Source organism: Balaenoptera musculus, chromosome 2 (assembly GCF_009873245.2).
Source record: "Balaenoptera musculus isolate JJ_BM4_2016_0621 chromosome 2, mBalMus1.pri.v3, whole genome shotgun sequence".
In the NCBI taxonomy this organism is placed as follows: Eukaryota; Metazoa; Chordata; class Mammalia; order Artiodactyla; family Balaenopteridae; genus Balaenoptera; species Balaenoptera musculus.
In genome coordinates this window covers 5,576,667-5,598,616 of record NC_045786.1, presented here as the reverse complement: position 1 = coordinate 5,598,616, position 21,950 = coordinate 5,576,667, and the positions used below count along the sequence as shown (strand labels likewise).

General features: G+C 44.2%; 1 protein-coding gene across 3 annotated transcripts in view; it reads right to left on the bottom strand.

Moving 5' to 3' along the window:
- The window catches only part of RSU1 (Ras suppressor protein 1), a 195,916-nt gene that overhangs the window by 128,815 nt on the left and 45,151 nt on the right, over positions 1–21,950 (bottom strand). For all 3 annotated transcript variants that reach the window (XM_036843196.1, XM_036843198.1, XM_036843197.1), the window contains exons 5-7: positions 14,652–14,770; positions 12,924–13,006; positions 12,537–12,651 (exon numbers count right to left, since the gene is read on the bottom strand). In XM_036843196.1, coding sequence (XP_036699091.1) covers positions 12,537–12,651; positions 12,924–13,006; positions 14,652–14,770 — 317 coding nt within the window. The remainder of the gene's footprint in view (positions 1–12,536; positions 12,652–12,923; positions 13,007–14,651; positions 14,771–21,950) is intronic.

The following is a 21,950-nucleotide window of genomic DNA, read 5'->3' as shown; positions in this document are numbered from 1 at the left end:
AAAATAACAGGAAGGAAACTCTTGGGATAGAGAATGGTCAAGAAGGGCTCACTGAGATAAAAAAGCATGTGCGTTGGTACCTGAAGGCACCAGCTCTGCAAATACTCAGGAGATGAAAATTGCAAGCAGAGAGCAAAGATCATAAAGAACTGGATGAGGAAGTCCCTAGTGGTCCAGCAGCTAGGACTCTGTGTCCTCAGTGCCGAGGGCCCAGGTTCAATCCCTGGTCGGGGAACTAAGATCCCACATCCCACACACTGTGTGGCACACCCAAAAAAAAAAAAAGAAGGGACTGGATGAAAGCCATTTAGAGTAGCCTGTGAGTGAACGAGGGGGAAGAGGAGCATAAAAAAACAGGAGGCCAGGGAATTCCCTGGTGGCGCAGTGGTTAAGAATCGCCTGCCAATGCAGGGGACACGGGTTTGAGCCCTGGTCCGGGAAGATCCCACATACCGCGGAGGAACTAAGCCCAAGCACCACAACTACTGAGCCTGCGCTCTAGGGCCCATGAGCCACAACTACTGAAGCCCGCGCGCCTAGAGCCCGTGCTCCACAACAAGAGAAGCCACTGCAATGAGAAGCCTGCACACCACAATGAAGGGTAGCTCCTGCTCAACGCAACTAGAGGAAACCCGGGCGCAGCAACGAAGACTCAACACAGCCAAAAATAAATAAATAAATAAATAAATAAGTGAACAAACAAATAAATAAATGAAAGGGCTGTAGTAACAGTTTCCTTTAAAAAAAAAAAAAAAAAAAAGAGGCCAGATCATCTGGGGTCTTACAGCTCCACAGAGTACATTAAAGAATTCGAACCACAGAAATGATGTAATCCTATTTGTGATTTTATAAAATGGCCTTGACCACTGCATGAAGAATGGATTGGAAAAAGCCAGGTAGGAAGCAGGAAACCAGGGAGGGGGCTCTTAGAGCAACTCAGGTGAGAGAAGAGGATGGTGTCCTCCCTCCAGGATGGAAGCTCACAGGTAACACGGGAGCTGACATTCTAGCAGATCTGGGTATTAGCTGTAATTTCTATTTTGTCACTTTCAACTCTTTGTTGACTTGTTTGTTTCAAAGTTTCCCTTTATGAGGGCAGGGATTACATCTATTTTGTTTACCGCTGCTCTCCAAACCCAAGAGATTACAGGAATGACTATCTACGAGACTGGAGGTCAGAACCTGGCATGATACCGTATAGGTGCTGTCCAAGGAGAGCCACCTCCTTAAAACAGCAAATATGAAGGCAACAGGGAGAGCACTGCGGCCTGTGAAACCCTAAAGTATGCTAAGAATGTGCATGGGCTTGTTTACCAATACGAGAAGGCAGGCTGCAGCCCAAAACTTTACGAAGCACAGACGGCACCATCAGATGCTCTCCTGCAGTAGGTAGTCAACTTATGAAAGTATTAGTTGAAAACAAGAACAATTCTAGAAAGGTCTAAATAAATATAGATAAGAAAGGCTAACTGTCACACCGGTCAGAATGGCCATCATCAAAAAATCTATAAAAAATAAGTGCTGGAGAGGGAGTGGAGAAAAGGGAACCCCTCTTACACTGTTGACGGGAATGTAAATTGGTACAGCCAACTATGGAAAACAGTATGGAGGCTCCTTAAAAAACTAAAAATAGAGCTATAATATGATCCTGCAATCCCACTCATGGGCACATATCCAGAGAAAACCATAATTCGAAATGATACATGCACCCCAATGTTCACCGGAGCACTATTTACAATAGCCAGGACATGGAAGCAACCTAAATGTCCATCAACAAATGAATGGATAAAGAAGATGTGGTACATATATACAATGGAATATTACTCAGTCATAAAAAAACGAAATAATGCCATTTTCAGCGACATGGATGGACCCAGAAATTGTCATATGTGTGAAGTCAGAGAAAGACAAATATCATATGATATCGCTTATATGTGGAATCTTAAAAAACGGTACAAATGAACTTATTTACAAAACAGAAATAGAGTCACAAATGTAGAAAACAAACTTATGGTTACCAGGGGGGAAAGTGGGCGGGGGGTATAAATTGGGAGATTGGGATTGACATAGACACACTATTATATTTAAAATAGATAACTAATAAGGACCTACTGGATAGCACTCTGTAAAGACCTATATGGGAAGAGAATCTAAAAGAGTGGACAGATGTGTGTGTATAAGTGATTCACTTTACAGCAGAAACTAACACAACATTGTAAATCAACTATACTCCAATAAAAATTTTTTAAAAAAAGACAGGCGACCCCATGATGAGTTGTGACAAGGCACAACTCGGGGTCTGTCACTAAATTGCTGGTGTTGACACCTTGAAGAACCTCATGCCCCACTTCACCCCTTCCCTACCTCCACCCCACCCCCAAGAGAAACTCACACTCCCACATGTAACACCACTTGGGTCTGGCTCAGTAGAACATGACTTATTTTTTTATGTGGGCTAATATTACAGGAGAAGCTTTAAGGGAGATGCTACATCAATGTAAGATATTATATATGTATTCAGGTGATAGGAACTGTATTTACAGATATGCCTCTGGAATTAAAAAAAAAAAAATTAAATCTGAAAGCTCAGCACTGCCGGCATTTCTCCCAGGGCAAGAATACCTTTAGTGTCCTATTAAATCAAAGGATGGTCCACTGGAAACAGCGGCATGCTTTACCAGCTGGTGTTAACAAAGATTGATGCACATGTTCAATCACACCCAACCTGACATTGGGCTTCCAGAAATTTATAATACAGAATGGAAACGTTTTATGTGTTGCAACTTCCCACCCCCTTTAAAGCAGTAACTCACCAGGCAGAAATACAATTCATTTAGCATTTTTAAAATCCACACTTAAAGCATTTTCTGGGGCTAAAGATGCACTGAAACAGAATATATAAAACAGAACTTGTTAAAAAAATAACATGTAGGAAGACCTCATGGGAGTCATTTTTGATGATCAACTAAGACCATGGGAATCAAAGAACAGGATATATTATTTTGTGTGAAGTATGGCAAAAGGAATATTAACACAGAAATAAAATGTGAGTGCATGTAATATAATTCAAGGTAAAACTTCAAAGTCGGGGAAAGATTTCTCTATCCCTCACATTTTCTTTATTTTCCAAAGAATATAATTAAGGCATATGTTTGGAGCCACTGCTGTCATCTAATGATAAATGATGCCTTTTCACGGGCTCAGTATTGATACATTTATGGATATACTATTGGAGGAATATTTATTTTTGAAGTCAAAAGATCTGAACGGAAAATCTGATGCTGTGAATAACAAGCCATGCCCATAAGGCAGCTCTGGGCAAGTCACCATCTCCCTGTACACCTTGGTTTCGCCATCTTTAAAAAGTGGCCAGAAAGCTCTCCTTGTCTATAATATAGAACTGAGATGAAGTCCATGACACCATTTTATAAATCATGGTATTTTGTGTAAAAAACCAAAGTTATTTCTGTAAATCTATCTGGCTTAAAAGTTAACTTCAAAAATGTTCATGATCAAAAAAAAAAAAAAATGTTCATGATCAACTGACAAAATCAATTTTGTACACGAGACACAGTTTCTAGCTCTGTAGGAAAGTGCTTGTTAAGCTAACATATCACGGGCCATGGCAACCACTTCATAGACTAACAATTTTGTCTTCTGAGGTATGTATCTTTGTTACTATCTAATCTACAGTGCTTTTTTTCATAAAAGTGCTATTTCTTTATATAGACTATATTTTACTTTGTCCTAGAATGGGGCACGGAACAAAAGCAGCAAATGGTCCTACCCTTAGTGAACCTGGAAGAGTTACCCCAGATTGTGGCAGTTCTATGCTCTGGCTCCTCATCTAACTGGCCACGTGACCTCAGCAGGTTGCTCTAAACCTCTCAGAGCTTCATGTCTCCGTCGGTAAAATGGGGAGAAAGCCTCCAACCTCGCACAGCTGTTGCGAGATTTACCTGAGGAACTATGTATAGAATGCCTAATGGAACAGTTTACGTGCTCAGTAAATCTTAGCCTTCTCCTCTTAACACGCTTTTCGCTTCTGTGGATCAACACAGAAACACCACGATATTAAAAACAAAATAATAAAATACATAATCCTAAGGGACGTTAAACATACAAGTAGATGCTCCGGCGCCTGTGACCCTCCTGGCTCCTCCTCCCTGGCTCCTCTCAGCAGACCTGCGTCCACTTCTCCCGGCTGCACACAGCTCTGCGCCAGACTCCGCAATCACACCCGGGCCTTTGAGGACCCTCTCCCGAAGGCTCTGGCAGGGGTGACTCGGAGCCAGGATCAGTCACCTCTTCCAAAGGACAGAGAGAGAGGCCAAGAGCTTTACTGACAACCACGGTAAGGTGAGTTATACCAAGTTACACCGAGTACCCCTGGCGTGCCTCTCACCGGACTCCTGGGTGTGGTCAGGATTTTCCATGTTACAGGTCTGGGTCCAGAAGTAACCTGGGCTTTGCAAACACAAGTGTCTACAGGGGCGAGTGAAATCAATGTAGTAAGAAAAGCAAAAGAAACAGTAACGTGAGTGAGGGGACTAGCGCTTCCAGAAGTCTCAAATTCTTGATATTTTCTACATAAATTGAGTTTGAAATGAGATTATGTTTATCATGTAATCTGAAACTTGCGCACCGCTCTCCAGACCACGCCGCGGGCAGCATTCGGAACTAAATCTTATAAAGCCTACAATTGTTCTGACTCACAGGATACTGATATTGTGTTTTATTTTTGTATCTTACAAATTAATTTTAAAAGGAAAACAAAATATACAAAATACTGTATAACCCTGTTACATAATTTCTCCATTTCTGTTTAATGAGGAATATTCAGAGGCTCAGGAGAGGATCTTGGTGAACTAGAAAGTGCACCCCAGTTGGAAAAAAGCCAGCTGCTATCACTATGGCCAGTGATTAACATGTGGGTAAGTGACTTGCTCAAGGTCATCTGTCTTGGGGTGCATGGAGACAGGACGGTGACCCAGGCCACTGGACGCCACCCACCACCCTCTCAACTATGCTGTCCCATGTCTTGATTTCATTCATACGTCTTAAGATGGACATGTCAACAAAACCAAGAAGTAGAAAAGAGGGCCAATTCAGCAGTACTCCTTACTTAACCTAATCAGACAGACCATGACCTATCTCTACCTTTCACAAATAACAGGATTTAGGCAGAGTAAACCAATTCCAATAACAATATAAGGCTGCTAATCCAGAAGAGAGAATCTGGACTAAAAAAAATTTGTTTAATTTATTATGCTCTTTGTATCTGATTATTCTGGAGATAGTTTTGTAACTGCCATTACATCTTTTCTCAAGAAAACAGTTAAAAGATTTCACATGATAGCTAAACTAGTTTGCCCAGGTCCACAAAAGTCTCCCTTTGTTCTAGATCTTTAATGTGTTTAATGTATAACAAAATAAGAAAGATTTAGAAAGATGGATTTATTTAATGAGCTTCAAGCATGCATCACTAATATGCAGACAAGTGACAAAAGGATTACAGTGTATGCACACATCAGTAATGTTAAAAAATGAAAACAATTAGAACGGTGGTTATCAAGAGTTCTGGGAGAAGGAAAAAATCGTCAATGAAACGAGCAGTGTCACAAAAGGTCACATAAGACAGTGGGAAATTAAACCATTGGAAAACCAAGTTATCTCCTGCAGGGAGGCAGTTTAAGATCTTACCATGGGATGAAGAAGGGAGCTAGAGCAAGCACTGCTAAGTATTCAATACATCAGACAAGTTCACAGTCTCACAAAGGACATCCAAAGTCAAGAAGTGAATGAATGAATGAGTGAATGAAGCAACCAAGCAACAAGCTAACCACAGAGCTTTCTAAGTAGAAGAACCCGGTGACCTGCTCCCAGCCTCAATTATAAAACTCACAAAAAGGGCAGAGCTTGGAAAATCATCTGTGAAATCAAACGTGTATCAGGAAAATGATGATGATGGGACTGAAAGGATGGCAGTGAAACCCTTCTTGCCAGACCTCCTGTCTGCCATGCGTGTTGGCCACGTGGAGTCCTCACCCTCTCCTCCCCACTTCTCTTCCCTTGCGAGTCCCCTCTGACACCCCTTTGCTTTTTCTCACCTTTCCCACTGCAGGCTAAGTCTCAGCCTTTCTTTTACTCAACTAATCACAGTGTGTTGGAGACTGGCTTTTGGACTTTCTCAGCCATTGCCTCTCACCAAGTACTCAGCCTCTAAACAGTCAATGTTTAATAGTATAAAAATCCACTGTGTGTGTGTGTGTGTATTATTCTTTTAATCCTCACATCAATACTACGAGAAGGGACTACTATTACCCTCATTCTACAGGAGGCATAGAGGGTAAAATAACTTGTCCACAGTCACAGAGCAAGGAGCTGGGAGAGTGAGATCTGAACCGAAGCCTAGTGATGAGGAGACGAACTATACCCTACTATATAAATTAAAACATGTTTTAACCCTCTCGATAAGATACCTGGCAACTGACAGAGTGACAATAACATGAAGCCATAAGACATTTATAATCAGCGACTTAACTGACCAAAAAGAGCACACTGTGTTTCCTTCTCTCCAGCCACAGGAGAGGAAGTACTTTTCTTTAGCTTCTCAACATCATTAAGAAAAGGATTAAGAGGTGTTAACTGGAAGCACTTGAGATGGGTATCCCCCCCTCTTTCTTAATTCTGCTCACCCTGGAGAATACCATTAGAAGGAAGCTCACAATTCATGACACCACTTACTCTCTGAATGGGGTTAATATTTGTTTCCACCGTTCACAAATATACTAGAGACAATACATAAGCTCCTCACATTTCTGCAATACAAACTACTGACTAGTGGTGCAGAGAGCAGGAGACTAAGCCAGGAAGGCCCAGGTATGTGCAGCAACGCAGGCAACCCTTCCGTACGCTGTGAAATCGCTGCACGTAAGGTTCTGACATCTAGAAACATTGCTTTGTTGCATGCCTGGCTGACCAACACGACTTCCTTCTCCAAAGGCAGTGACCTGGCTGACAAAGGCAGGAGGAGAGGTCCCAGGACTGTCTAGAAGCCAAGAAGCCGGAAATGACTCCACCAAGTGCAAGGAACGGAATCCTGGAAAACTTAGGAAGGAGAGACCAGGTAAAAACACACACTTCACACCTTCGGCTCCCGAGACCCAGAAGTCTCATACGCGAGTGAGAAAATACAAAACCGGAACAGAATCTACTGCTCGTGGAGCCGCCGGCTGTGAGATCACTGTTAGGCTGGCTACCTGGGGGCTTTATCTGCTGCTCTGAGGACTGGTCAGGCTGTCTGTGTCCGCTCCTCCCCCACCAACGCAGGCCGTGTCTCCACTGCACTGATTACTTCTTCCGCTCATTAAAAGGGGCTAACGCTTCAGTCACCGTGCTGCTTGCTCTTCACTGATAGAAAGAGAGGCGGGCTGGTCTGAAAGAGACTTCCGGGTTCAGGCAGGCTCAGCAGAAGATGTCAATCCTGTCTGTTTCACCCCTTCACTGGCAGAGTTAGCTGCACGTGTCAGGAAAAAATGTTTCCTACGAAGCCAAAGCGTTCTCACTGCACTCACAGTGGGGAGGCCACAGTTCCTGACTTGGCCACAGAGACGGGCCTAAGAGCCAGCCCGACCCTTGAAGGTCCCTGATCCTTCCTTCTGGCTTTGGGGTTTAGGAACCAGCGTGCTTCACGGCTCTATCTTCTGCCCTCTACGGTCACGTCCCAGGGACCTCGTCCAACCTGTGGCACTATGTTCACGTTGACGACGCCCACAGCTGTAAGTGCCCCAGGCCTCTCTTCTGAGCTCCAGATTCTAACAGCCAGTCGCCTTCTTGATTCGATATCCAAAAAGCGTCTCAGACTGAAGGTACCCAAAACTCAGCTCACGACCAGCCCTCTCCTCCCACCCCCCAAGCCACCCTCCCCACCATCTTCCCCGTCCTTTTCGTTCCCTCAGACCTCCCACTCCTCGCTCTCTCCTCCTCTTCCAAATCCTCGACAGTCCCCATTAGTTTTGCCTCTGAAACACAGCCGGACCCTAACCGTTGCCACCACCTGGATGAAAGCAGAAGGGCTGCCTTCCTTCTGGAGGCTTCGGGGGAAAGTTCGTGCCCTAGCCTCCTGCAGCTTCCGGAGGGTGCCCACAGCCCTCGGCTCACGGCCCCTTCCACACCCGACTCCAGCCTCGTGACTCCGTCAGCACACCTGCTGCCGTCCCTGGCCCTCCTGCCTCCCTCTTCCGAGGGCCCCTCACCATTACACTGGGCTCGCCTGGGGAACCCAGGATCATCTCCCCACCTCAAGATGCGACCTTGCATTGGCAAAGTCCCTTTACCATGCAGACTAGCCTATTCCCAGATTCCAGTGATGGAGGGGGGAGGGCATTATTCAGCCTTTACGAGAGCGTCTCACTCAGAGTAAAAGCCAGGGTCCTTACAGCGCCCTTACAGTCCCAGGTCGTCGGGTCCCCACTTCCTGCCTAAGCCCATCTCTTCCAGCTCTCCCCCTCACTCACTTAGCTCCAGCCACACGAGTCCTGGTGCTGTTCCTCAACACACAAGCCCATCTCAGGACTTCTGCACCGGCCTTTGCCTCTACCCGGAAAGGTCCCTCCCTGCCTTAGGTCTCTGGCTAAGTGACACCAACTTACGACGGGGCTTTCTTTATCGACTCCCAATAACAGAGTAACGCCCCTCCCCCCCCCCATTTAAACACTCTCTTCCATTCTTAGTTTTTTCCCGGGGCATTTCACATTATCTCTTATGCTTTCTATCTATCCATCCATCCATCCGTCCATCCTCCCTCCCCCACTAAAAAGTCAGAAGGGGTGTTTTGCCTCTTGTTGTATATCCCCCAGAAATAAAACATGAAGTAGGGACTCAGTAAACAGTTGCTGGCTAAGTGAATTCCACGTTACTGGAAAAGTTTGTTTCCTTGGAAACAAAACCTGGCCTAAAGCAGGAACTTAATTATATTTGAACGAATGAGGAAATGGATGGGTAAATGACAGATCCACCTTGTATCTGATTTTCTACAGGTATACCGATTAACATAAAAATCAAGTGATTTACTGTTTAGGAACCAGACATAACAGTTAAAGTAAATTATTCAAGGATGTACAACGAAAAAAAGTAATACAATTACATATTAAAACTCCAACCCAGCCCCTGACTTTATTTTGCAGTGTCCCTGCATGTTCTTAGACCTGACAAGTCAGAATTCATCCAGATTCCCTTGCCTGCTTCAAACCTTACCAACAAGGCTTCAAGTTAATAAACTCCAAATTTACTTTCAGAGGAAATTCCACAGCAGTCTCAAAAGCATTTACCTTGTTTACTCAGATATGTAAAAAGTGAATATACAGGGGAGAGATCATTAGCCACCCTTTAGAACACATCCAGAAGCAACCCTGCCGTAGGGACAGATTACAAGAAGCTTCCAGTCCACAGTCCCTAGCACTGCTCAGCCGCCAGCCAGGGCAGCTCCGGACGACCACCTTGGGTACCAGGTACACAGACAAACGAAGACATTCCTACTGCAGTTGGGTGGTTACCAGGGGGAGAGAACCAGAGCAACAATGCAACTGGCTTGGAACGGAAGTGCAGAACAGCAATTCCTTCCGCAGAGGTCACCTCCTCTGCATTTTGCCAAGTGTTATTCTAGCCCTGCTGCTCATACACCTGCACAGCCAGCCACACAACCTGCCACACTGAACCTCCTCTCCTTCTGCCATCATCTGGGGAAGTGAGCAGGTGTTGTGCTTTGTTCACACTTGGAATCTGCTTTCTAGGGATCCTCTCACTGGCACACAGATGGGAAGGAGTGAGCCACAGCGGTTAGGAACACGGACCTGCAAAAGAGGCTGTCAGGATTCAAGTCTTGCCTCCGTGACTCACTGTGTCCCTTCGGAAATGTCACCAACCCTTTCTAAGCCTTAGTTTCCTCACCTCTAAAAAGTCCACTTACTATTCTTAGGACAATTACTGGAGACAATGCAGGAAAAGCACTTAACACAGTGCCTTGGCACACGAGGCCTTAATACATATTCCTATAATAACTATTATTATAGTACTATCTATTATAGTATTCTTGACTTAAAAAAAAGATCACTGTTCAAAAATAATACACCTGTCTTCATCTTAGATAGGGGTTTACCATTTATTTCCAGCTAAGTGTTTGCCTGCAGTTTGGGAAAAGTGCCACCAGGCAGATGCTGAGATGAAGCTTTTCCAGGTAAGGCTAGCAAAAATAAACTCATTTAAAGACTTTCTCCTCAATTCTAGTCCTGAATAAATATATATATTTCTAATTTCTAGTCCTGAAAAAATATATATAATTTGGTATTGGAGAGCACAACAGAAATGTTAGACAAATGTGACTACGTGCAGTATATAAAGAGGAAGACCAATGTGAAATTTAAAAATATAAAGGTACACAGGTATGTATAGGTTCAACTAGGTATTTTTCTACCAAATTATTAGCTGATAGAAATCACTGATTAATCCAATGCCCTACACCGCCTCATTGCTTGAAAAATGAAATAAAACAAAACGCACATTTTTTTTCACTTCTCCTCGCCACACTAATCAAGGACGCATGTCAGAAGCGCTAAGTGAATTTTACCAAATTACACAAGAATTGGTCTCCAAGAACTGGAGATCTGACTCAGTACATTGGGGAGGGAGCAGGTATCTATATTCTGCAAAAGCTCCCCAGGAATTACTAGTGCCAACATCTGTGGTTGGCAAATCACTGCCTAGAATCTCTCTTTTGGCAAGAAGGTTTTTTGCCCTTGTAAACATCTTCTCTTGATCCCGTAGCCGCTCCTTAAGCAGGACTGGATGACCCGTAACTCAGTGAAGAGACGGCGCCGAGTTACTCCGCAGCCCTTAAAATCAGTACGAATTCAAGAGCTTTTACAGCAACAAAGGAGCTACAGAAGATGGGGATGTAGGGGCGAAACTCTGTGTTTGTTCCGTGGAACCGGGTGAATGCTTTCCCTTTTAGACTAATGCAGCTCAGCAGAGCTTTCTGCCCCATGGAACTGTTCTGTATCTGCATTTTCCTGTAAGGAAGCCACAAGCCACGTGTGGCTACTGAACATTTGAAGCGTGGCTCACGGCTTCCACGGCGGACAGCCCAGCTCTGGACAGAAGCCAAACGCAGCCCGCCTGTAGCCTTCCCAACATCTTGCTATCTGAGGTCCTTGTTTCATGAACTCATTCAGTGCTTATCCCGTGAGAAGTTACCTCATTCCTAGCACGTGGGAGGTGCTGGGGACATAGCAGGGAACAAAGACAAACCCCCTCTCTCATGGAGCTCACAAGCTGGTTTATAATAACTGCCCTCTTTAAAAGCACCAGACTCATTTGAGGTACTTCCTCAAAGAACGTTGGGTCAAATGTGTTTTAAAAAACTGTGTTATTTTGCAGATATAGAGAAGAGACTTGTGGTTACCAAGGGGAGGGCGGGGAAGGAACGGGAGTTTGGTATTAGTAGCTGCAAACTAGTATATATAGGACGGATAAACAACAAGGTCCTGCTGTATAGCACAGGGAACTATATTCAATATTCTGTGGCAAACCATAATGGAAAAGAATATGAAAAAGAAGATATCTGTCTATCTAACTATCTATATATATGTGTACAACTGAGTCACTTTGCTGTGTAGCAGAAATTAACACAATATTGTAAATCAACTCTACTTCAATAAAAATTAATAAATAAATAAATAAAATTGTTTTATTTTGGACCAAAAAAGCAAATAGCCATAGTTTGAGAAGCAATACAGTTCAATGTATTGAAGAAATGGGAGGATACCCAGAGCCTCCACGAGAAAAGAGAGGACGACTCATGAAACTTTTCCAGAAGGGCAGCATAACCTCAGTAACAGAATAACTGGTTTGGACGTTATTTCCAAGGAAGGTCACAAGGTCACCCAGAGCCATCTGAATGACCAGAGTACGAAGATTCAGGGGCCATGGCAGTAGGCCCGAGGAACTCCCAGTTAGAACATATTTAGCCAATGCCACTGGCTTTAGGAGAGAACCAAATTCATGACTGCAAATGGTATTTTTAAGCAGCTGTCATAAATACTTTAACTATTTGGTAAAAGTTTTCAAGGGATTAAAATAAAAAATTAACAGATCCCCCCCAAAAGTAAGAGTGATGGTTAGATATTTTTTAAAAAAAAAAAGCCATCACCACCACTGGTAAAGGAGGAGCCCTGGGTAAGACCATTACTACTCATCCCAGGCTCCTTCCACGGCACCAGGCAGGCAGCCGAGCTGGGTCACCTTCCATCAGCAGTTTCAAGACACTGGGAGCTACAGCCGCTCAACACGGCATCAAGCAGGACAAACCCAGAACAGCTAAACTCTGGTCAATGACAAATGCTACTAGAAAGGCAGAATTGGGTGCCTCAGTGGAGGGTTCTTGCCGAGAAGAGGAGAGAGGGCTTTTCAGAGTTGCTGCGCTGGGATCATTATTATTAATTAAAGCCAGAACGCGGACCATTCATCAGCCACCTTACCTAGTTCTGGGGGCAGAACAGTCAGACGGTTCCCCTGAATGTGGAGCTCCTTAAGCTGAGTAAGCTCCCCGATTTCCTTAGGCAGCGAGATCAGGTCATTATCCCTAAGGCTGAGCTAAACAGAAGAGAAACAAGCGGTTGTCAAAACAATTTTCACGTAAAGAGACGCTCGACAGAAACTCTCTCCTCGCCCCTGCCCTCTCTTCTTCGAAGGCTCAGTCCTTTCAATTTATTTACAAGCATCTGCAGACATGCAAGAAAACGGTCTCAGGGGGTAGTGGTTTTATTCCAAAACAAACCATACTCTGGCTCAAATTGCCTTGATTCCACCCCTACAAGGGCTGCAGGAGTGAACTGATTTTCTAAGAATTTAGATAAATTACTTACTATCTGCAACTTCGTGAGTTTCCCAATATCAGGCGGCAGGATTTCAAAATCGTTGTCACTTAGATAGAGTGCACGCAGGGTGGCTGCAAGTTAAACAGCGATATATAAACAGGGTGGCATGGAACCCAACCGTTTGAGATCTGATCGATACAAGGGAGTCAGCTTTGATTAATAACCCTGGCGTGGTGAAAAGCCTGTGACATACCTAGGGCTCGGGATAGTAACAAGCAGGTCAAACTTAGATTTACTGGCTTATTGTGCAGCTGGTGCGTTCGGGAAAACATCTATATCCAGGAGGACTGAGGAAATTAACAACGTATGGGCACCAGCAGTTTCTGGCACAGGGTTTCAATATGCTTTCAGAAGAGATAGCTATTTTTCTTCGATTACTTCCGATTCACATGTATGCCTTGATCTGCATCCAGAGTGAAACCAAGAAAACCACGGTGTCACTTCTATCAATGCTTGGGGCCAGAGGGCTCGTTCGTGTAAACAGAACTAGGTCAAAACATAAATAAATAACCAAAAGGCTGTCCGGTGATGGAGGCCAAAATCGCCGTTCACTGTTTCTATCATCAGACTAATTATTATTACTTGTTTCTACAGCCTTAACCACAAAAATAAATGAAGACGAAGGCGTTAAAATAATGAAGTGGAGTTTAAAAGTAGAGAAAACCCTAACGTAGGCATCATATCGGTAATCAGAAATTTGTTCACGATATTATACACTGATAACAGTCCCCAAGCTACTGAAGGCAAAAATCCTAAGGCACGTTTTTATCCTTAACCAAAAGGGGGATGTACAATCAGACGTACGTTTAATTTGTTTACAGGTATTCAATTACATTCTAAGGTCTTAAAATTCGACAGAACTGTATGTTAATATATATGAGAAAAACAATTTCTTCCGTGGCCCAAGAGAACATGTTAAAGTTGGTTTCACATGCTTGACAAAGTCTGGGATAAAGGATATACATAAGATAAAAAATGAAACTTTAAAGACTAACTCAGCAAAGTCAGAATTCCTCGAGGCCAGCTTGTCACTATTTGGAGAGGCAGAACATTGACTTAAAGACAGCAGCTCTTTCCTAAAGATTTCACAAGTCCTCGGGAAAACCAGTTTTTCCTATTTTTCACAAGCATCTGCAGCAAGAAATGTGTTTGCATATAAAAGGATAAAGTGTGTTCATATGTGACTAACAATTTCTTAATGTCTGATGGTATGCTATAGACAAAATAGACTACGTCAATAAAAACACTTTTTAAAAGGCTTAAAACAAGAATCCTGGCTAGAAATGTTTAAAATCCTGTTAGTGGTTTATTAATGGATATTTTTATAAATAACTGATTGGAATATCTTTGGGCAAAAAGCCTACAAAGAGTTAACAGCAATACAGGAAGAAGACACGCATTATGTCTTTTGCATGCTCTTTAAAAAGAAAGTCAAGCTCTCTTAGCTAAATGTGAGACTTGATCTCATTTAGGTAAAAATCTCTCTCAGAAAGTTAATATGACATTACCAAGTCCACTTGAGTGCAATGGTGTCAGATCACGATATATCAAGTATACATACTGCTGAGCTATGAGGGAATATTCAAAGGAATCTGAAGGGAAAAAAATGCATCTGTCCAATAATTTCTCTTGGAGTTTGGGCCCTGGCAAATAAATTTCCCGTTTAGAACGCAACGGACCATTTTAAGGAGATTTACAGAACTAAAAGTTTCTTACTCAGGTAGAAGAAGTTTCCGGGAAGAGAATTTTCATTCAAGTTGTTGTAAGTCAAATCAAGGACCTCCAGAGCTGGGAGCGATCCAAATCCTCGAGGCAGAGTGTTGAGTCTATTCATGCTGTTGTTAGGGGGAAAAAATGCAAGACGTCACACACAAAACGTGTATTTATACAGACTACTCAAATCACCTCTGTGTCACAGGCCTAAGAGCCGCACGTGAGAGGCTCAAAGCTCAAAAGACTGCCATAATTCCATCCACTTTACGTTATTTTAACCAGCCTAGTAATTCTAGTCAGAGAATCTACACGTTCATGAAACATTTGAAAATGTCTTAGTTGTCACTTTCTCCAAAGGTGATGCTCAGTCATCGTTTTACACAGAAAATTAGAACATCACAAAATATCCATCCTTCTGGAGAAAAACTTCCTTATGAACGTAGCAATAATAAGACCTCCAAAGGTGCATATGATTAGTTCTAGTAGTTTCCTGGTGGCATCTTTAGGATTTTCTACGTATAGTATCACGTCATCTGCAAACAGTGACAGTTTTACTTCTTCTTTTCCAACTTGTATTCCTTTTATTTCTTTTTCTTCTCTGATTACTGTGGCTAAAACTTCCAAAACTATGTTGAATAATAGTGGTGAGAGTGGACATCCTTGTCTCGTTCCTGATCTTAGAGGAAATGCTTTCAGTTTTTCACCATTGAGTATGATGCTTGCTGTGGGTTTGTCATATATGGCCTTTATTATGTTGAAGTAGGTTCCCTCTATGCCCATTTTCTGGACAGTTTTTATCATAAATCGGTGTTGAATTTTGTCAAAAGCTTTTTCTGCATCTATTGAGATGATCCTATGGTTTGTATTCCTTAATTTGTTAATATGGTGTATCACATTGATTGATTTGCGTATATTGGAGAATCCTTGCATCCCTGGGATAAATCCCACTTGATCATGGTGTATGATCCTTTTAATGTGCTATTGGATTCTGTTTGCTAGTATTTTGTTCAGGATTTTTACAACTATGTCCATCAGTGATATTGCTGGATAAAGAAGATGTGGCACATATATACAATGGAATATTACTCCGCCAAAAGAAGAAACGAAATTGAGTTATTTGTAGTGAGGTGGATGGACCAAGAGTCTGTCATACAGAGTGAAGTAAGTCAGAAACAGAAAAACAAATACCGTATGCTAACACATACATATGGAATCTAAAAAAAAAAAAAAATGGTACTGATGAACCTAGTGGCAGGGCAGGAATAAAGAGGTAGACATAGAGAATGGACTTGAGGACGTGGGGTGGGAGGGCAAAGCTGGGGCGAAGTGAGAGTAGCATCAACATACATACACTACCAAATGTAAAATAGTTGGCTGGTGGGAAGCAGCAGCATAGCACAGGGAGGTCAGCTCGGTGCTTTGCGAAGACCTAGAGGGGTGGGATAGGGAGGGTGGGAGGGAGGCTCAAGAGGGAGGGGATATGGGGACACATGTATGCATATGGCTGATTCACTTTGTTGTGCAACAGAAACTAACACGGTATTGTGAAGCAATTATACTCCAATAAAGATCTATTTCAAAAAAAAAAGGGCTTCCCTGGTGGCGCAGTGGTTAAGAATCCGCCTGCCAATGCAGGGGACACGGGTTCGAGCCCTGGTCCGGGAAGATCCCACATGCCGCGGAGCAACTAAGACCGTGCACCACAACTACTGAGCCTGCGCTCTGGAGCCCGCGAGCCACAACTACTGAAGCCCACGTGCCACAACTACTGAAGCCCACGTGCCACAACTACTGAAGCCCATGCGCCTAGAGCCTGTGCTCCGCAACAAGAGAAGCCACCACAATGAGAAGCCCACACACCACAACGATGAGTAGCTCCTGCTCGCCGCAACTAGAGAAAGCCCGTGCGCAGCATCGAAGACCCAACACGGCCAAAAATAAATAAATTTATATATATAAAAAAAAGATACATATGAAGCCTCATAGTTTTCACACTTCTGCTTCATTTGCTTTCACGTATTCCTCCCAATGGGAGACGCCCCCCGCAAAAAATCACTTTTTTTTTTGGTTTGTTTTGCAACTACTAATAGTAGTCCAAAATCATCTCTAATTAGAATCAAGGTTGCCAGGGACTGGGGGAGGGGGGGGTGGGGAGTTGTTTAATGGGTATAGAGCTTCAGTTTGGCAAGATGAGAAACTTCCAGAGACTGGCTGCACAGCAATGTGAATATATTTAATGCTTCTGAATCATACACTTAAAATAGTTAAAATGGTGTATTTTATGTTATGTGTATTTTATCACAATTGAAAATTTTTAAATATATGTATACATTCCAATGAAAGCTAAGGAAAGCTAAGGAAAATATTTTCCTATTATGTTGTATTTTCTTCAAGACTCTTATTTTTCTTAATGTGGTTCCCTTTGAACACACTTAAAACCCGATTTAAAAAAAAACTTTTTTTTAATCTAATATAAGGCTGACAAATATTGAAAGGTGGGAGGGACTGTGACACTAAAAATAATTCTAGACACCAATCCTTCTCACATGAGATACAACCCTGTTCACACCCACCAACCAGGTCTCCGAAGAAATAGCTGATAGCAGAGAAAGAAACCTAGAAAGAAGCGATGTCCACCTCTTGACGGGTATAAAATCTTAGGTTAACTTTACACTTAGCAAAATAACCTCCACCACAATTTACTATACTGCTAACAACTAATATTTTCTATGAATTCACAATTTGTGAAGCACACTTATGTCAAGTGCTTCACCTGGGTCTTCAGAACTATCGTGGAATGTCGGCAGGACAGTACTTATAATGATCTTGGAATTCTGCGATGAAGTCACAGGTTAAGACAGGTTAAGTACCAAGGACCCCTGACTCTACTGATGAGAATGACAGGTATCTGAGAGCACCCAGCACTCGTGGAGGCCAAGGCACCCCTGATCCCTGGACCCCAATGTGAGGATGCTGAGTAAATGGAAGGAAAAGAATCAAGAGACCGTGAGAAAGGCACAGACGTATACATCAGGCACTTCTTTCTTTAAACCTTGCTCTAAGTTACCCATTTTTGAAAACGACAAATAAAGCTTTTCTTTCCAAACACAGAAATACACTTTTGAAACATAAGGTGCGGGAAATCCACGCTTAGATTTTCTTAGCGGGAAGAGGCATCTCACCAAAGAGAGAGCGCTCTTGTCCAATCCCCAGCCTAGAGCGAGCCTGAGCCTGTCCCCCTCCGGGGGGCAAGAATCCACTCAACAGCAGGCTCTCTTCCTCCCTGAGCGAGAAACCGATCCCCCCAACCTGCCAGGAACTCAGGAGAGCCCCTGTGCAGTCGGCAGCAGAGACAGCAGTGGGCCCGCCGACCCGGAGGGCAGAAAGGAAGCCCTAACTTAAATGCCTCAGGAGGCCTGGAAGCAGAGTCGGTTCCACTGCCAGCGACGCCAGGAGCGCAGGACCTGTTCCTCTGGACACCAGCACACTCACCACGACCGGAGAGCCGGGTCCCTGGCACTGTCATGCACTGCCTACCCCGCAGGGGGTGCTCACATCCATCTCCAGCTACACATGGGAGCTGCCTTTTATTTTTTCCAATTTGTATTGGAGTAGAGTTGATTCATAATGTTGTGTTAGTTCCTGCTGTACAGCAAAGTGCATCAGTTATGCACCTACATATGTCCCCTCTTTTTTAGATTCTTTTCCCATATCGGTCACTACACAGTATTGAGTGGAGTTCCTTGTGCTCTACAGTAGGTCCTTATTAGTTATCGATTTTATATAGTGTGTCTACGTCCATCCCAGTCTCCCAACTGTATCGCTCCCCCTGGGAGCTGCCTCTTTTTAGGGCGTCCCTCTGAGAGCTCCAGCACTCAAGGTTGCCCTGAGAGGTGACAGCAAGGGGAGAGGAAGAACACAGCTGGGACGGAGGTCCAGCTCCAGCACTTGCTGGCTGGGCGGCCTTGGGGAACTTATTCGGCTTCTCTGAGACCCAATTTCCTCAACTGTAAGAGGAGGGTAGCAATACCCTCCCAGCAGGACTGCCAGGAGGAGGAGAGAGAAGACATGGGAAGCCCCTGACGCAATTCCTGGCTCCCAAGTAGGTTCTCAAGAAACGATGGCTATAACTACAACTAGTTTTCAGGACGTTTGAAAGAAATTTTGACTCCGCCTCAAAGAGGCGAGCTCAGCTGAGGAGACCGTGGAGAGCCTGAACCATCAAGGATGGTTTCCCCATCTGCTTAATTTCCAGTCGATGCAGGTGTTAAAGATAAAGCTGCTTTAGGACTCAACCATGCCCAGTGGTTTAAGTTCTTCTGTTTGCAGGTGAGCATTTTTCCAGTGCTTATGGAAATGGGAAGACACCCAAGCACGATGGAGAACTTTATAAAACCGGAGAGTCAGAGGCTGTTTGGCATCTTTTCTCTTTCCTCCTCAAAAGCTACAGGAAGGCCCATAGGAGCACTTCCCTTTTGGAGCACTCTGATCTCCAGAGGTCCCCTGGGGCTTCTCCTGATTCAATAAAACCTTCTTGTCTGAAGGGCAAGTATTTTTCTCTCCTCCACAGAGGATGTGCTCACATACTTAGCCAAAAAAACAAACAAAAAAAAACAAAAACAAACCCACGAACGCTGAACACTGTCCTTAGTGAAAACTTTTACATCTTCACAAGATAAGCTTCATCATCTCACTAGGTCAAAAGTTATTCCAGAATAGCTGGCACGACACTCCTGCCATGAGGTTTTCCCCGAAATGATGATCAACTTGTAACCTATGTAGCTTTACATTTTTTGTCAAATAACGAAGAGCATAATTCAACTTTCCGCTCTTTATTCAGATGGCCCAAAAATCCTTTCCAGTTTTGAGATCATCAGAATAAATAGCAAATAGGATATAAAACTTCAAAATCAACTTCTGGTTGAACGCGCAGTTTGGATTATGCCTACACATGGCCTAACTGCTCTGCTGTATAGGGTCTCCTGTGTGTAGTTTTTTTTTTTTTATTATTATTCTGGTTGTATATTCTAAGGAGTCCTCTGTGCCTTGCCTTAACCAGGGATATGTAGGTATAATTCTTCATGCCGTTCGAGGACAGAAGTATCGTTTGTGTAAACTCATCTTAATTCCTTTCCCAGAGAACTAAGAGTTGTGTTCAAACTCTGACAACCCCATCTGTGTAGCTGCGTACTTAAACACAGGAAGCGCTACACAATCAATAAATCACCAGGAGCCAAAAATGCAAACAGCTCCAAAGACGACAAAGAGGCAACTCAGATGTGACTGATAAAAAAAGGAAAGGTTACAACTCTGTCTGGAGGCATCCTGAACCCAGCCAAACAAAACCTGTGCTCATTACCTTCCCCCCAAAGCTGTCTCCACCCATACCTCTATATCAGCTACCCCATCCCATCCCATCCCATCCCATCCCATCTCATCCCATCCCATCCCATCCCATCCCATCCGTACTGCCTCGTCGATTTTACCGCTTATATCTGTTTTTCATATAAAATCCCTCCCCCGCCTTCACTTTCCCTGCCCTAGTTCACCAGGAATGCTAACCTGGCAGCCTTACAGGTCTCCTCTAACCCCTCCTCCGCGTGATCTTCATACGAATCATCTCAGCTCGTCTCATGCCCGCCGCTTCCCTGTGCACACTCCCCAACGGCAGGGTAAGACCAGAACTCCTTCACCTGACACACACAGGCCCTCCATTAGCACCTGACTCCCTGCCACGACAGACATTTATTTCTCTACAGGCTGTCTCCCCAGCTGTGACGTACGCTCCCTGAGGCCTGGACAGCCAGCACCTGAACAGCGCCTGGCACAGGGCAGAGAGCTCAAGACACGCTCATGGAATACACAGCAGACTCGCGTGCTTCTCTGCCTGGCCGCACCTCCTGAGCCTCCCCCCGCCTCCCCCTTTACGCTCAGCGGCCCCATGCAACTTGCAACTCCTGGAACGGAAGCCCTGCTCGCAATCGGAGATGTCTTCCCTCTCCTGTGAGTCTTCTCAGCCTTGAGTCTCGGCTCTAACACGACCCCCTGCAGGAACCCTTCCGAGACTCCCACCTGAAGGCTAACATGCTCCCTGTCGCTCTCTCCGACTGCCGTCTGACGACCTTCCACACTCAGCGAGCCAGCCGCACCCCGGCCCTGCTCACTGACGGCCGCTCTGCCTCCATCCTGAAGGCCAGGGGCTGCTGTGACTTTCACCCTCGATCCCCAAACAAACAAGGTTCCTGATGCAGAAAAGGCAATTACAGGGCTCCCCTGGGGGCGCAGTGGTTAAGAATTCGCCCACCAGTGCAGGGGACACGGGTTCGAGCCCTGGTCCGGGAAGATCCCACATGCCGTGGAGCAACTAAGCCCGTGCACCACAACTACTGAGCCTGCGCTCTAGAGCCCGTGAGCCACAACTACCGAAGCCCGCACGCCTAGAGCCCGTGCTCTGCAACAAGAGAAGCCCACACACAGCAACGAAGACCCAACGCAGCCAAAAATAAATTAAAAAAAAAAAAAAGGCAATTACATAGTCCTGAGATAAATGAACCCATAAATAAAACAATGATGATGATAAAAGTGAACATTTAGGTACGGCTTACTGTGTGCCAGGTACTATTCCTAGCAGGTTTTTTTTTTTTTTTTTTAGTGAAAGAAGGTTTATTCAGGGAGATACACACTCTACAGACAGGGTGTGGGTCATCTCAGAAGGCAAGAGATGCCAGGGTACCGGGTTGTCAGTTTTTTTAGGGGTGGGTAATTTCAGAGGCTAATGAGTGGGAGGAGTATTCCACCTATTTTGGGGAAGGGGTGGGGATTTCCAAGAATTGGGCCCCACCCACTTTTCGGCCTTTTATGGTCGGCCTCAGAACTATCATAATGCCTGTGGGTGTGTCATTTAGCTGATGTGTTACAGTGATGTTTACTGAGGCTCAAGGTCTAGTGGAAGTCGACTCTCTGCCATTTTGGACCTTACCTGTAACTATTAACTCACTTAGTAAATGATGAGGAGATTAACAGTAAGAATAAATGTCTAGTACATACGTCTTGTCTTAGCTTCTTTCTTATATGCAAATGAAATATTAGGACTTCATAATTTTCAAATCAGAGATGTAAACGGAGGGTCCTTTCTTTTCTGCTCTGCCAGATGGGTATACAGTCTCTCTATTTGTAGGAGGAAAAAGCGATCTGATATCAAGTGACTTTTCCCCTCCTCTAAACCCTACTTCCCCTCAGACGTTAGGAGAAAAGAATGCTCACAGAGCTTACAAAGAGTGTCTCTCAACCAGAGTGAACAGC